Source organism: Arachis ipaensis, chromosome B6, assembly GCF_059453495.1.
Source record: "Arachis ipaensis isolate K30076 ecotype BB chromosome B6, ASM5945349v1, whole genome shotgun sequence".
NCBI classification, from domain to species: Eukaryota; Viridiplantae; Streptophyta; class Magnoliopsida; order Fabales; family Fabaceae; genus Arachis; species Arachis ipaensis.
In genome coordinates this window covers 122,243,429-122,259,090 of record NC_142441.1, presented here as the reverse complement: position 1 = coordinate 122,259,090, position 15,662 = coordinate 122,243,429, and the positions used below count along the sequence as shown (strand labels likewise).

Below are 15,662 nucleotides of genomic sequence, written 5' to 3'. Positions count from 1 at the left end.
TTCTATTTAAAAATTATATTTTTAAAGAAGTTCTAGCTCATGAAAATTGTTGTGGACCCATAAAACGTGGATAAACCAAATTCATTTAGTTTCTAAACATCAATAGCCGAAATGGTCCAACAAAATCGTCAATTAGTGACAATAACAAAGAAAAACACCTAAAATAACATAAATATAAAAAAAAAAAACAAGAAATTACCTATCCGATCACGAGTAATAGAAAACACAGAAGTAGCAAATCAAACCTAAAATCAAATAAGAAGTAGAAATCAAACATAATGCCTAAATCAAATTTGAAATGGAGTGTTTCGAAAAAAAAGAAATAGCAAAAATCAAAGGTATTGAGTTAAGAATTGATTTGGTTCATAGTGATGACAAACATAATTAATAATATTCTAATATACTTATTTTCTTTATGAGCGTTGTAGGTATTAATGGATTGAAAATCAAAGATCACAATCAAGCAATCCATGATTCAAGAAAAAACAGCAAAGGAAGAATCAATTCATATATGGAAAGAAAGCTGCACATTAGATGGAACCAAAGAAAGAAGGATTTTCTCTTCAATGCTAATGGCTACAACTATTAATGTGCAAACAGCTAGCTTGATCTAATTAGGAATGATTATCATTGAAGAAAGCAATCAAGATCTATAAAAGAAGATTTCATCTAAAGAAGAGACAACCATTTTCGTGCATTTTGAATATCATAAAAAAAGTCCTTGTTTTTCTTGTTTTCGAGTGTGCTTTTACTTCTTTTTTGTCTAAATTTAAGTTTATTTTGAGAAATACAAAAGGCAAAGAGGATAGTACATACAAAAGCTATTTAACCTTTATTTGAGTGTTTTAATTTCGAAAGTGTGCTGGGTTATAGTGCACTTGGTTCTCCTTAACTAAGTTGGGTTAACACCTATGTGATTTACTAAAAATGGGATAGCTTAGGTAGTTTATAAGAGTATGAGTCTCTTGGAATTGGTGATTGTAATTTATCTATATTATAGTGAAAATTCTATTATTGTTATTGTAGAAACTGAACGTATTGCACTTCATGGCCGAATCAGGATATATCAATGTGTCACTCTTCTCCTTTTCTATTTTCTGCACTTCTTGTTATGCATATTTAGGAGACAAAATCGCAAATAATCTCCTAATTTATCAGTCCGCTACATGATATCTAGAAGTGGTTCCTTGATTCAACCCCCTTTCTCAACTCACTTGGGAACCTTCAATTGCCATCAGAGCTTAGGCTCAAGGGGCAAGCTTCACAGCTTGGAGTTAACAATCCATGGTAAACAACATTGTTCCGTTCACTCTTATGGAAGGATAATCCAACAATAGGCCGCCATTCTTTAATGGTACTAACTATGTCTATTGGAAAAAAAAAGATGAGAATTTTTATAAAATTCATTGATTACAACATCAGAAAAATCATTTTTGGTAGACCAAATATTCCTACCAAACTCAATGAGCAATGAAATATTATTCAAAAAGAGGATATTGAATAGAATAACAAAGACAAGAATAAAATTTAGCTAAATACCAAAGCTATCAATTTGATACATTATTATGGACTTAGTTTTAAGGAATTTAGAAAAGTCTTAAGGTGCAAAACCGCAAAGGATATATGGGAGAAGCTACTGCTCACTCATGAAGAAACTGAACAAGTTTAAGAAACTTGTATTAACAAGCTCATGAAAGAGTATAAAATATTTCTTATGAAGAAAGGTGAAGGCATAGATGAGATATTTAAAAGATTCTCCATAATCATCATAATTTTGATGCTATAGGGAAGAAACACATTGAAGAAGAGCTCATGAGAAAAATTCTAAAAAGTCTCACCAAATAATGGGAAAACAAGAGCATAGCAATTACTAAAAGCAATAATCTGGAAAAAAAAATCTCCTACGATGAGATAAGAGAAAAATTGATGGCTTATGAAACAAAGGAAAAAGATCTTGCACTAAAATTCAATATCTCCTCCAAAGATGAAAAATAAGAAGATGATCTCTCTGATAATGAACTTATCTTCTTCGCTAGAAGGCTTAGGAAAATGATGAGACAAATTGAAAACAAAAAATATCTTTTTCAAGGGGACTTCAAAAGAGATCAAAGGAAGGTTATTTTAATTACTGCAGAGAATCTGGCCATTACCGATCTAACTGTCCACAAAAGAAGAAGGAGGACAGTAACAAAAGGGAGAAGAAGAAGGTTCTAATGACATTATGGGAGAATCTCGAAAATGACTCTGAGGACAAAGATTATGACCATGAAGCCTGAATTTGTCTCATGATTGACCTAACTGATTATAATGAGGTGGGTGTTATCATTGTTGATTTAACTAAAAATTCAGTAAAGCTTTTAGAAAAATATAGTAAATATAAAAAAGAAAATAAAGCTTTGAAATTAGAAAATGCGACGCTCAAAGAGCAATTAAGCATGGCCGAATCCTCTTGCGTTTTAAAATAAGAAAATGAGTTTTTGAAAACTGAGATAGATGATTTAAAAATGAGAAATTCATCCGCTGGATCAGATGATGTTCTTGTTGAAAATGATAAATTGCAAGAGGAGATAAAGAATTTAAACATTAACTTATCAAGACTTGGTCAAGGTTATGAAAATTTGGACAAAGTTCTTGCCAATCAAAGGCCTCTTTTCATGAAATCTGGTCTTGGTTTTGGAGGAAAGAAAACCAGTATTGAAAAATAATTTTGAAGCTTCCTCCTCCAAACCTAAAAAGGTCGAACTAGATTTTTATAAAAATCGGTCACTTCTTTCAAAAACAAGAATCCTCCTTACTACTAAAAATTCCAGCAAGAAGCAACATTTATTGAAAGTGTAATAGAGCTAGACATTCTTCACCTCAATGCTTTATTTATAAAAAGTTAGTAGGTAATCATGTTTATAATATTATTTTTTATTATAATGCTCTTAGGCAACCAAGAAGAATTAACATCAAATGATCCAAGTTAGTTTGGATACCTAAAACTCCTTAAAAGCTTTATAGGTTTGCCTTGCATCCAAGAAGATAAAAAACATGTAGTATTTTGATAGCAGATGCTCAAGACACATGACCGAAAAGTCTACATTCTTTATCAAGCTAAGTGAATATGATGGTGGATTTGTGACTTTCGGAGATAACGGTAAAGAAAAGATCATAGCCATTGAAAAAGTGGATGACTTTTCAGATGATACAGTGGCTGCAAATAGCTCTAGAATAGGTGCAGTTCCTGAAATACAACAAGATTTTACAGATACTGCTACAAATGACAATTCTAAAGACAAAACAAATTATTTTTTGATTTTGTAAGAAACAATACAACTACAGAAATCAAGAATCTATAGAACCAGTGTCTAAACCTGCTCCAAATGCTCTCAAATTCAGAGAATGGAGATTCATGCTGAATTATCTTAACCAATTCATCGTAGGTGATCCCTCAAAAGGTATTTCAACAAGATCTTCTACAAGAAGGCTAGAATCAAGTACTTTTGTTCTTATCTAAACAATAGAACCTCAAAACATTGAAGAGGCTCTTGAAAATTCATCTTGGATTAAAGGTATGGAAGGTAAATTAAAAGAATTCGAAAGAATAAGGTCTGGACTTTGGTTCCGGATTCGAATGACAAGAAGGTCACAAGAACAAAATGGATATTTAGAAATAAACTTGAAGAAAATGACAAGTTTGTGAGCAACAAAGCAAGACTTGTTGCACAAGAATATAATCAAGAGGAACTGATAGATTTTGATGTATCATTTGCTCTTGTTGCACGGATGGAGGCAGTAAGACTGTTGCTTGCTTATGTTGCATTCCAAGGATTTAAGTTATACCAAATTGACATAAAGTGTATTTTTCTTAATAGTTTAATAGATAGAAAAGTGTATGTTGAGAGAAAAGTGTATGTGACTCAACCTCTTGGTTTTGAAAAAAAATTCACTATGGTTTTTAAACCTGCTAAAGTTGTTTATGATTTAAGACAAGCACCTAGAGTTTGGTACTTATCACTTTTTTTTTTTTGAAAAATAACTTTCAGAGAGGAACCACAATCACAACTCTATTTATTAAAAATTGTAATGATCTCTTTATTATTGTTCATGTATATGTTGATGACTTTTTTACCAAACCCTTAATCGAAGATAGATTTTACATTAAGAATTATTTTGGATATTTTTAAGTACTTCTGATCTGGTTTAACTGAACTGACGAGATTTTTTGAGTTCTCTCGGGTCGAAATGAGATTTTCTGAGCAAATGATGAACAAGTTCATTTTTTTAAGTTACCACCTTTATATCTTTCTTGAATGATTCTGTGATCTATGCATTTACTTCAGAAATATTTTCTTACTATATTAAAACATATTTCATTTAAAGTTTTTTCTACATTAATCATATTTATTTTGAAAATCTTTCTTGGCATTGATTCTTAAAATTTCTTTTCAAATCAATTTCAAAATTTTTTCTATTTTATGGGGATTTCATTCTTGCATCAGTTATAAATCCTTCTAGTCTTTCACACATCATTCTACTGCTGCTACTGATGTTTGTACCTTTCTTTATTTTCTTTCTTGGCGACAAAAGAAGGAGAAAGTAAAGATTAAACTATTATTTGATTGGTGGATGCTCATAAACAAGGGAGCTTGCTAAAAGTCAAGGAAGTCATTCCATATTCTCTCTTTAATTTGAGGTTTAATTATGTTTGTCATCAATAAAGAGATTATTGAGTCATGAATTGATTTAGTTCATTGTGATAACAAACATAATTAATAATATCCTAATATACTTGTTTTCTTTATAAGTATTGTAGGTATTAATGGATTGACAATCAAAAATCACAATCAAGCAATCCATAATTCAAGAAAAAACAACATATTATTGATTCTTTATAAGCAAGACTCAATGCATATATGGAGAGAAAGCCGTTGCACATTGAATGGAACCCAAGAAGGAAGAATTTTCTCTTCAATGCCAATGACTACAACCATTAATGTGCAAACGGCTAGCTTAATCAAATTAGAAATGATTCTAACATTGAAGAAAGTAATGAAGCTCTATAAAAGAAGTTTTCATCCAAGGAAGAGGCAACCATTTTCGTGCATATTGAAGACCGTAAAAAAATAGTTTTTGTTTTTCTTGTTTTTGAGTGTATTCTTACTTCTCTAAATTCAAGTTTACTTTGAGAGATATAAAAAGAAAATAGGGTAGTGCATACAAAAGTCATTTAACATTTGTTTGATTGTTTTGATTTCAAAAGTGTGATGGGTTAGAGTGCACTTGGTTCCTCTTAATTAAGTTGGATTAGCACCTAGGTGATTTACTAAACTTGGGATAACTTAGGTAGTTCACAAGAGTGTGAGTCTCTTGGAATTAGTAATTGTAATATATATTAATTATAGTGAAAATTCTACCATTGTTGTGGTGGAGACTAAACGTAGGCCACAGTGCACTTTATGGCCAAACTAGGATATATCGAGGCGACACTCTTCTCCTTCCATGTCTTATGCACTTTCTATTATGCATATTTAGGAGACAAAATTACAAATAAGCTCTTGATTTATCAGCCCGCTGCATAATCTCTAAAGTGGTTCTTTGATTTAATCCCCTTCTTAACTCACTTGAGAACCTTTAAAACGAAACGCATAAATCAAACAAGGATAAGGAGAAGAAGCTCACTATGATTTAGAGACAAAAATGAAGAAATAAGAAAATACAAAAGTAGCAAGACCTAAAATTAAACAAGAAGTATTAAAACCAAACATAAGAAATAACAAAAATCAAACAAAATACAAAAATCAAATAAGGAGAAGGAGAAAAGAAATAGCAAAAATCATATGAAAAAGTTTTGTTTGATTATAGCGGGGTGGCAGAGAATCGTAACGAAGATAGTAATGAGTGTTGCGAAGCAAATCGCGCTTGAGAGTGAAAGAGGAGGTGGTTTTGGCGCGTATGACTTAAGGGTAAGGGAGGAGAGGAGCGCGTATGTATGAGTTTATAGGATTGTTTTTTCAGTTTTTAAATTTTCGTATTTATATATAATGACTGACTTTGGTGTAACCAAATATAGTTAAAAAGAAAAATGTAATTAAAAAACAATGGGTATCAAAATTAAAGATAGTTCTTTAAAAATACTAAGTGTAATAGTTATATTTGAAAAAATAAAATAAAAGTTATTTAATTATTTTTAAAATTTAAAATAATGTTAATAGGCATAAATAAAATTAAATTTAAATATTTATTAACATTAATTTTTTTTATAAAAAAATTTTAAGGATCGGTAATTTTTAGTTATCATTTGACTAACACTAAATTAATTTTAACAAATATTTTTTATTAATTCATGTATGTAAATTCTAAAAGATATAAGTACAAACTGTATTGATTTATGTGTACAAAACTTTGATAAATATAAGTACAAACTATATGCTTCTTGTGTACAAAACTCTTATAAATATAGGTATTATTATTAACCAAATGCCGGTAAAAAATGATAATATTTGAAACTAATACCCTATGAAGCACAGACACTTCGCTGAGTTGCCATGTCCGCATATCAGACACATTTCAGATACGACACTCATCAACACTTATCTAACACATGTCTACTATATCCAACTGTCTTAATAAAAAATAAAATTATTTTCTCCAAACACGCTTAAACATGCTTAAATACCATCACGTGTCAACATATCCAACCTTATTCTTAACATATATTTTTAAAATAAATTTAAAAATAATACATTATTTTTTATTAAAACAAAAATATAGTTTAAATATTTTATATAATTAAAAATAAAATATTAAAAATAATTATAAAATTAATTTATATTTTAATATTAATAAAATATCAAAATATTATTATAATTTCTCAAAACATTACTTTATATTTTATGTTCATACATGTTCTAGTATCTTATAAAATTTTAAAATTTATAAGCCAACATACCCCATACCTGTATCGTATCCATGTCTGAGCATCATAGCTAATGCCCTATTAACATATAAATTTACCAACATGATTGCCGTACAGGCGTACACAGTTTCATTTCATTTCTTATTTGGATGAAACGGGTAAATTGGAGCTCATCCGATAACGTCAACATGGATTTTATCACGAGGAATCCGGTTGAATTGAATTAGGCTCTACTTTGGTGATGACTTTACCTATATATAATTAACCGCTCAATTGAAAAAAAAAATAATAAGAAGAAAATAAAAGAAAAAAGCTTTACTCTACACATTTTTACCATCAAAGTACATTTACAAGACCTATACCAAGTTCCTCTGCAAGCTCATCCCAAACAGGAAGAAGAGTGAAGGCCACAAGAAAAATAGCAGCCGCCACAAGCGTCTTTCTCCATGTTCCAACCTCTGTCACATCGTTTAAGCAAGGTTTTTCCGGTGTCCTCTGCCAAAAACAAAAAAAAAACAAAAAAAAATTATCACTTCCTCAGAAACAAACAAAATAAAAACAAATATAAACTACTCTTCAGCTCAAGACTAACTGTAAGTTAGTTCCATCATTTCCTTGAATTCCTTCTGAATGAGAAGACGTACATTTCCATACAAAATGCTATTTTGCATTCGCTCTTGTGAATTGTAACTCATTTTAACAAACTGTGTCTTTTAAGTTTTAACCATTGATTTGTGGGGGAAAAAAATGTGGTAACTAAGTCCAACAAAAAATTAAGATACAATTTAGTGAGTTTCTCACTTTCTCGGAATGAGTCACTAGAACTGAGTACAGATAAGACTAAATTAATACCTGACATAATATGACATAAAGCCCCCAAGGAAGCGAAAGAGGTCCGCCAATCTGTCGAGAATGGGAAAAATAAAAAAGAAAAAAACTTATTTTCGTCATAATAGGGGAAAAAGTGACGAACTACATTAATATCAAATCAAGAAATAAAATAATACAACACAGAACAGTTCAATCTGACCATGCTACAAGGATGGTTTATGGGGGTCAGTGACTCCCCACCCCTTCAAAAGTCAAAACACAAGACTTTGGTTTGATTATGCGTATGCTTTGTTTTATCTAAAAGAAGATATCAAACATACCACCCCTAATCCAAGCAATGTATACGTGGTCAAGCCAAAGCCCATTAGTGCACCTTTTCCGAAAGCACCCTGAAGAAACATGTCATTTTTTAAGACTTCAATCATAATGCTCACCGTATATTTAGGATAATTTTGCACAACAAATAGGAACAGAAGTTTTTCAAATGTGAGAAATACACATAATATTCCTACTCTCTGTCAGAAAAAATTCACATCTTCCAGCAGAAAACATGCTATGATCAAGTATCCAAATTCTATCCGTATTAGGTTCTAAAAATTTTATACAAGACCTATTCATAAAAAATGCAGGTAAAACATGAGTGCGAGCTGGTTTGAATTTTGACCATGTGTCACCTCGGGACACAAAAATACGAGTATCATTGCTCCCACTTGACCACTTGTGTAAGTGTACATGGAAGACGGAATGAAACTCATTGGAATGAGACACATTGGTAACTTACTAAGGGGATTTCTTAAATGTAATGTCTCTATGTGATACAGACTAAATAAAAGGTGTGAAATTGTCATCAATCATCTTCATAACCAAGGAGCCAACAACTAAGCTTGGCTCCACTAGGTAAGGTCAATCGTATGGAGCAAACACTGCCATAGGTAAGCTTGTCCCCCACCTTCACTTTTCATTATCTGAAGTTGGAGAAATAGGGACAGATCAATTTTCCTCCTCTTAATCTTCCCATGATACCCAAGTAAGGAATGTAGACCAATGCCCAAGTAATACCCTGTTGATAATCTTGAAATGGCTTCTTGTCAACAATTAGCTCGGCAGTTCCAAAACCACTCTGGACACTTGAGTATTTATCCAAAATGGCTTACCTCAGTTGTAATTTGCACTTGAGACATACAAATGAAATATTTTTACTTGAGCCCAACATGTTGAGCATAAAGTAAACCCTCATTTTTTCCCTTAGCGTTATGCTACTCATTATGACTCTGTTTGAAATTTGGAAAGGAGGGAAAATGAAATACTTCGCAAGTGTTTACCATGATTGAAGTTAATATCCTAAGACACTGTTTTCACCTGTGATGCTTTATATATCCTATTATCTCAAATGAAAGTGAAACTGATGAAAATTGACTAGGAGGTACGACAGTGTATGTTTTAAACTTCAAAGTAGACCCACAATGTGTTACGTCAACTCAATCATTTCCAATTACCTTCGGAAATATGACAATAGTACAGCAAGAAAATTTTTTTTTTCTATGCCAAAAAAAATTTGTATCCTAGCAAAAGGCAATAGAGTTCTCACTATTAAAAAAAAAAAGGTGAGAAAAGATACCTGAACCGCTCTTCCACCATCAAGGCAACCCACTGGAAGCATGTTAAAAGCCTGTATTGTTAATCCACACCTGTAATATCATGAACACAAAAAAAGCTAAGCATCTGATGGAATAATTTGAGTATTTGGTACAACAAAATTTGGCAACGATTTATAAATGTAAGCAAGTCGAGTAAAAGAGGGAAAGCACAATACCAGCCTGCAATCACAAGAGGGTGAATTGCAACAGTTGCAGCATGCATTGCTCTGCACATTAACAGTAATAATGTATCAGGGTCAGCTATGGTCAGCTAAATGGCATACATAAGCATCAGTTCTGATTTACATAATCAAATAACGGGTTGCAGTCAATTTATACCACACAGAAAAAGCTTGAGTTTGAAAATTTCCCAAGCATAATAATCTACTGAGTATAGCAACTAAGTTTTTGACAGAGGATCACAAAACTAGACCTACACTTAGCTAATTATGCCCGTGTACATAAAAACCATGTAAAGGGAGGGACATACGCATAACCAAGAGTGGCTCTACTGATTAATCCAAGAAGCAAGGAACCTTGAAACAACATGCTAGGAACTTGCACCAAATCTCCTGCTGCATCTGGATTTGATGAGAGCAGGAGACCAACAGTAAACATTGAAAAGGATAACACAGCACCAGCAAAGGGGCCTGCAAGTGATATGTCGACTTTTGTACTTCTATCAGGAAGTAGGGATTTGAACTACAATAAATAACCATGGATTAACACTTGGATATATACCAAAATATAAGAAATATAAGAAATGAATTTCAGTCTTAAGTTATATACGATAACATTTCTTATATTCAATAACAATAAATAGATAGTTAGAAGACACTGCAATGGCTCTAATTGGAAACTGAATGAACACTTTGCATCTACATGCATACAGTGCTTCATGCATAACATCTTGCAGATCTCTACAAAATATTGGGCAAACAAACCCCCTAACACAGAAGAATGGGACTGCTAAAGCTTCAGAAAGTAGTTGCAAATTCGATGTAAAAGTGACTGGCACGAAAAAGTTCATAACCTTACCTGAGTAATAGCACCAAAGCTACCAAGAGTAATGTTTGGGATGAAGAAAGGAATGCTTAATTTCACTTGTTTAGGGAAAGCTGCCAGAAAATGTCCAACCTCCTGCACACAGCGATATCCATCAGGAGGAAAATACACAAAGATTCCAGAAGCTGAAACGGGTAATAGTTAGAAAACTGAGATATTGAGCAAAGTGAAAAGTAAACATATAACATATGGAGTAATACTGAGCCATTTGGCATAAAAAGGTATGCATGTATGTATGTATGAATTGACCTATGAGGCTGTGGCAAAGGGCACGTAGTTCTACTTGTACAGCATTTGAGATTAACAACCACTTGCACCAAAGTGGATGTTCTGAATCCCCAAACAATTGAAATTTTTAACTACTTTTGATGCATTGCCAACAATCAGTCAGCCAACATGCTTACAATAATTCTTGACTGACTGACATATCCTTATAACATATGCATAACAGCATTAAAGATAATAAGAACCTTAGTTAATAACTTATAACTAGGTTAGTTAATGAGATGGAGTATAAGACTCAGGTCATCAGTATAATATCACAACTAATATCAATTATTAGTTATTACCACCCCAAGAAAGTTCAACATGACTTGTTTGTAGTTTATTACTATAGGCTTCATCTTAACTGCAAACAAACCTGCACAAATTATTTGCAACAACAAAATGTTTACTTGCAGAAGTCAACAGAGAAAAGTCAGAGATTTAGTTAAATCATTCAGAACCCCCATTTCTAGGATGAATAAAGTATGCATAATAACATGAAAACATCAGCCTATGATCCGTAGCAATTATGTAAACAAATGGCAATAAAAAAAATTTAATATGAATGCTTACATGAAAAAGAAGAACACCCAAGACACCATATGCTAAAGGTAATGCTGACTCAACAAATGGAAATAGTAGCTGCATATCAGGGGCTTCAACCGCATTGGGATCTGTCAAGTATTTCACAACTTCTGGGGGAAGTCTGTTTATCTGATTAATCAAAAGCACAATATTAACAAAAGATATGCAAGTGACAGAAGAAAATAGCATGACATTGATGGAATTAATTAACATTCAGAAATAACTCAGGTCTCAGGAACAGAATGTTCACAAACGTTGACCACAAAACACATAATGGTCAAATGGTATCAATAACCAGCCTACCTGAGATGCAATTCCCAGCTCCACTGAGGAGCCAATAGTTAGAAGAAACAACAACAATGCAATGACATATTGCCAAAGTGTTGTCGGCCCTGGCTCAGAAACCTCCTTCCGCAGCAAACCAAAGCTAACACGTGGCCCACCACGAGGATCAGGACTGTCTGCATCGGGCTCCTCCACCATAAAAAGGTTGTACTTATCTCCTGTGACCTCTACGAGCAGATTTTGGAGTTTGGAAAAGATATCCTCTCTCTTTCCCCTTAAGTTTCCGATGAAAAGAATGCCTTCTCCCAAGTCTCCAAAAGGCTCCTCTTTCGTCACCCAAAAGGTTGAATAACCAAAAAGCTTATCCTTTATCAGCTTTACATCAGCTGGATCTACCTTTTCAGGTCCAAGGAGTTCCATAAGTTTGAAAGAATCAACTTGGAAATTGCTGTACGTAGGTCCAAGCGACGTCAAAGATGACTGAAGAATTAAAATGTTGGAAACATCAGAATCAGGAAATATAACATAAAATCCACATACATAAGCAGAACACACCTATCAGTGGATTTTCAGCATGTATACATGCATCATGATACCTTACAGATAAGAAAGTATACCAAGAAGTACGAAGAAATAGTGATACGCATTGACAAATATTAGCTCGACTCCAACATGGTAAAAAAGGGAAGCTATATTATTTCAAACTCATGATGATATTTATAAATTTATAAACATAAACAAGACTTGTGCTCCAAAATGCATTTTCTTGCAACATATATCTTGAAGAATCCAGCAGCTGATGCTCATGGCCAAGGAAACTATGGATAGAGTTGAATCAGACATCATCCAAATAACTTCCACCCACTTGCATAATTGGGAATGGATGGAGAAAACTAGAATTTATGTAGCAAAAATCAACTCCTTCTCAAGCCAACTTCAGGAGGCAATAAACAAACCAACCATCAAGTGTTGCCATATTAGGAGTGAGTGAAAGGTGTCATCGAGGTTGTGTAATTGTGAATCTGTGAGGCACTTTGACAGCATCTCATAGTTACTACAAATCCCATACAGGGATCGACGGGTATTGGTATACAATTCACTACAGTTTGCGATTAAATTACAAGCATTTCTGCCGAGAGAGAATTTGGTATGCAAGAAATGGGAAATTCAGTGCATGTAAAAGAGAAAACCAAGTAAGTAGTAACTATGTGACAGCTGCTCCATCATTTGCACTACAACCATGCTACAAATCAGCAGCCAAATCAGCCATTCATATAAAAAAAAATACGCGTTAAAATACAAATAGAAAATTAGTTAAATAACATGTATCTGTATGATTGATTTGGTAGCTGATTTTTATTGTGTACATGGCATTTTTGTTTGCCCTATCATTTCTTGTTACAGTTGGGTTAAATGGAGACACTAATTGGAGTTAGTTAAGTTAGTTATAGGTTAGTTAATATACTTATATAATTTAACAATTCAGTTAGCCGTTATTGCGCCATATAATCCAAATATACACAATGTTACTTAAACTGCTAAACATGTACCTATAGTCTGATAAATTTTACACAAAAAGAAGAGAGGAAGGGGGGGGGGGGGTAGTTACCCTGGGAGAAGGCGAGGGAGGAGCTGATTTTTCTGAATTGAATGCATCGTCGCGTCTCTCTTGCGTCGTGGTGGTGGTTGCGTTGGAAGAATCACTCGGAGGTCGTTCAGCTTCGCCTTCGACGACGTCGTTTCTGTTATCATCGTTGTTGTTGGCAGTGGCAGAACACCGAAACGCAGGGAAATTGGAAGGGTGAGGTAGTGTGTGAGTGAAGGTGGGGAAGCACGTGGACCTCAATCGTTTGAGCGCGTGGTAGTGAATGGTCTCCCTGAAGGCGCGCCGAACCGGGTTGGACCGGAACTCCGACTTCAGAGGGATGAAACCACAACTCGTCAGAGTTCCCATTCGGACCACACAAAATGGCAATAGTAAAGAAGAGGGGGGCTGTTTAACGACAGTGTATGAGAGTTCGTTGCGTTTTAGTGGTACGACATTTGAACGTGGAAGAGTGAGTAGGACTTGGGAGGAAGAGGAGGAAGGGGAGAATGGAAATTGTTGTTGCCGTAACAGGCTTTTTGGATGTGGTTGCCGGCTTTGGATAAAAATTACTAATAAAATATCTCGTGTTTTTATTTTGTCTTTCGTTCGTGATAAATATAAGCAAAAATAAAATATCTTATGCTTATAAATTATAATGCTCTCTTCCTTTTCAAGTCAAATTTAACAGCAATAATGTTAAAAAGGCATAATTTATTATTTTTCATTATTAATTAATTATTAATATTTAAAAATATACAATAAAATATGTTGTTAAATTAGTAAATTTAAAAAATAAATTCTAATTATTTTTTAATATTTTTTATTAGGATACGATGTTATCCGTTTTAAATTAAGGCTTTTTTTATTTTTCAAAAATAAATTAAGGTCTCTTTATTTAAATAAATAATTTATTTATTGAATAAGTATAAAATTATATTATAAAATTATTTTTTTAACTTTCACTTTTCGAGAGATTTAAAATTAGAATTTAAAATTTTAAATTTATAATTTAAAATTTAAGATTTAAGATTTATGGGTTAAGTTTAGAATGTAAGATTTAGGATAGCCAACAACAAAAGACGAAATTATAACGTTAACAATAAGAAAAAGAAAGAAATGAGCAGAAAGATAATAAATATAAAAATATAAAAAATTACAAAATAAAGTTAATTAACATTAGCTAAAAATTTAGAAATGTATACATCACGGATAACCCAATTACTCAATTAAAACCAACCTCAACTAAATTAATTGGTTCAAGTACCAATCGATTAATCTTAATTAATTTGGATATCAAATTCGTAATTAAAAAAAAATCAATCCGATTATATAATATATTAAAAATATATAATATATACATTATTTATATCATATCTAATACTAATTTCTTTTCAACAACCACTCCTGACTCATTTTTTTCGGATATAAATTTTTAGGATGTGTTGTTTATGGTTATAGAAAATTTGTATGTTTCTAATTAATATGGAATCGATTTTTTTTTTTTTTAATTTCAAATTACAAATCAGAAGCACCGGTTTTCTGGAGAAGGAAAATTGATAATCTGATTTAAGAATAGCTAAATTCATGTTTTGGGGTTCACAAATTGGAGCCTTCAAATTGTGACAAATGTTTTTTATGTGAATCAAATTGATGGGTCAGTTTTAAGAAATTAAAAAAAAACATAAAATTTTAAAACCCAAATCAATGGGTTAGTTTGTGAATTCAAAAAAAAATTCAAATTTAAGGATCAGGTTCGTTAATATATATATATATATACCTCAAGGACTATCTGCGGAAACTTCATCTTCTTCAACTTATTTTCTTCTTCATTCTTTACAGTTTTTATTTTGTTCTTTTTTCACTTTTTACAATATAAACTATCGTTGAAATATTGTTTTTAAAAAAATGGAGGATAGGATTATATTAAAATTACACTATCATGGTCAAATTTTGTTACAAATATTTGAGGGTGTAAGATTTATATGTGAGAATCTATGTGATCATATTATTTCTTTTACATTGTTATTTGAAAAACTAAAATATGTTATTTATAATAGGGTAGATTCACATATATCAAAGACCGTATTGAACATTTTGTATCGATATTCTGTATCAGTGTTTAATAGATTCGTTCGTTTCCAAACGAAGTATGTCATTGATGAAGTGAGCATACAAGAGATATTTTCAATCTATTATCAAACTCAATTACAAGTATGTTTATCGAGCTGTACATTGAGTTCCAACAATCCGAAATCGATTGAAATATCGAATGGAGAGATTGCAATAGTGACAGCGAGGATGAGTTCGAAAGTAACTATGAGGTTGTTGGTCCAAATAAAGACGATGATGAAGTTGATGACACCATAGAGACAGATGTGGCAGAAGTGAAAAATGCACTGGCTAATCAGCATTCGTTCGAAGAGTCATCTTTTATACGTATATTAGACTTGGAAGATATGCATGTATGTAGTTTAGATAATTATATAATAGCTTTAATTTATAATAT

The 15,662-nt window shown here is 32.3% G+C and overlaps 1 protein-coding gene across 1 annotated transcript; it reads right to left on the bottom strand.

The window, feature by feature from the left end:
* Positions 1-7,019: 7,019 nt before the first annotated feature.
* EGY1 (Peptidase M50 family protein) lies at positions 7,020-13,735 on the bottom strand. The gene is made up of 10 exons (XM_088490138.1): positions 13,178-13,735; positions 11,587-12,048; positions 11,272-11,412; positions 10,408-10,509; positions 9,860-10,071; positions 9,546-9,596; positions 9,351-9,420; positions 8,053-8,121; positions 7,754-7,804; positions 7,020-7,396 (listed from the first exon to the last, which is right to left on the bottom strand). The coding sequence occupies exons 1-10, from the start codon at positions 13,520-13,522 to the stop codon at positions 7,238-7,240; spliced, it is 1,662 nt and encodes a 553-aa protein (XP_088346264.1). The 5' UTR covers positions 13,523-13,735; the 3' UTR covers positions 7,020-7,237.
* Between the last annotated feature and the right edge of the window lie 1,927 nt (positions 13,736-15,662).

What these genes read in the sequence shown, in the direction of transcription:
- EGY1 (XM_088490138.1), bottom strand. Translation starts at nt 13,522, where the DNA reads ATGGGAACTCTGACGAGTTGTGGTTTCATCCCTCTGAAGTCGGAGTTC. An exon ending in AGCTGGGAATTGCATCTCAG is followed by an intron (nt 11,413 to 11,586) that starts GTAGGCTGGTTA and finishes TTGATTAATCAG; the next exon opens with ATAAACAGACTTCCCCCAGA. An exon ending in ATGGTGGAAGAGCGGTTCAG is followed by an intron (nt 8,122 to 9,350) that starts GTATCTTTTCTC and finishes ATGTTTCTTCAG; the next exon opens with GGTGCTTTCGGAAAAGGTGC.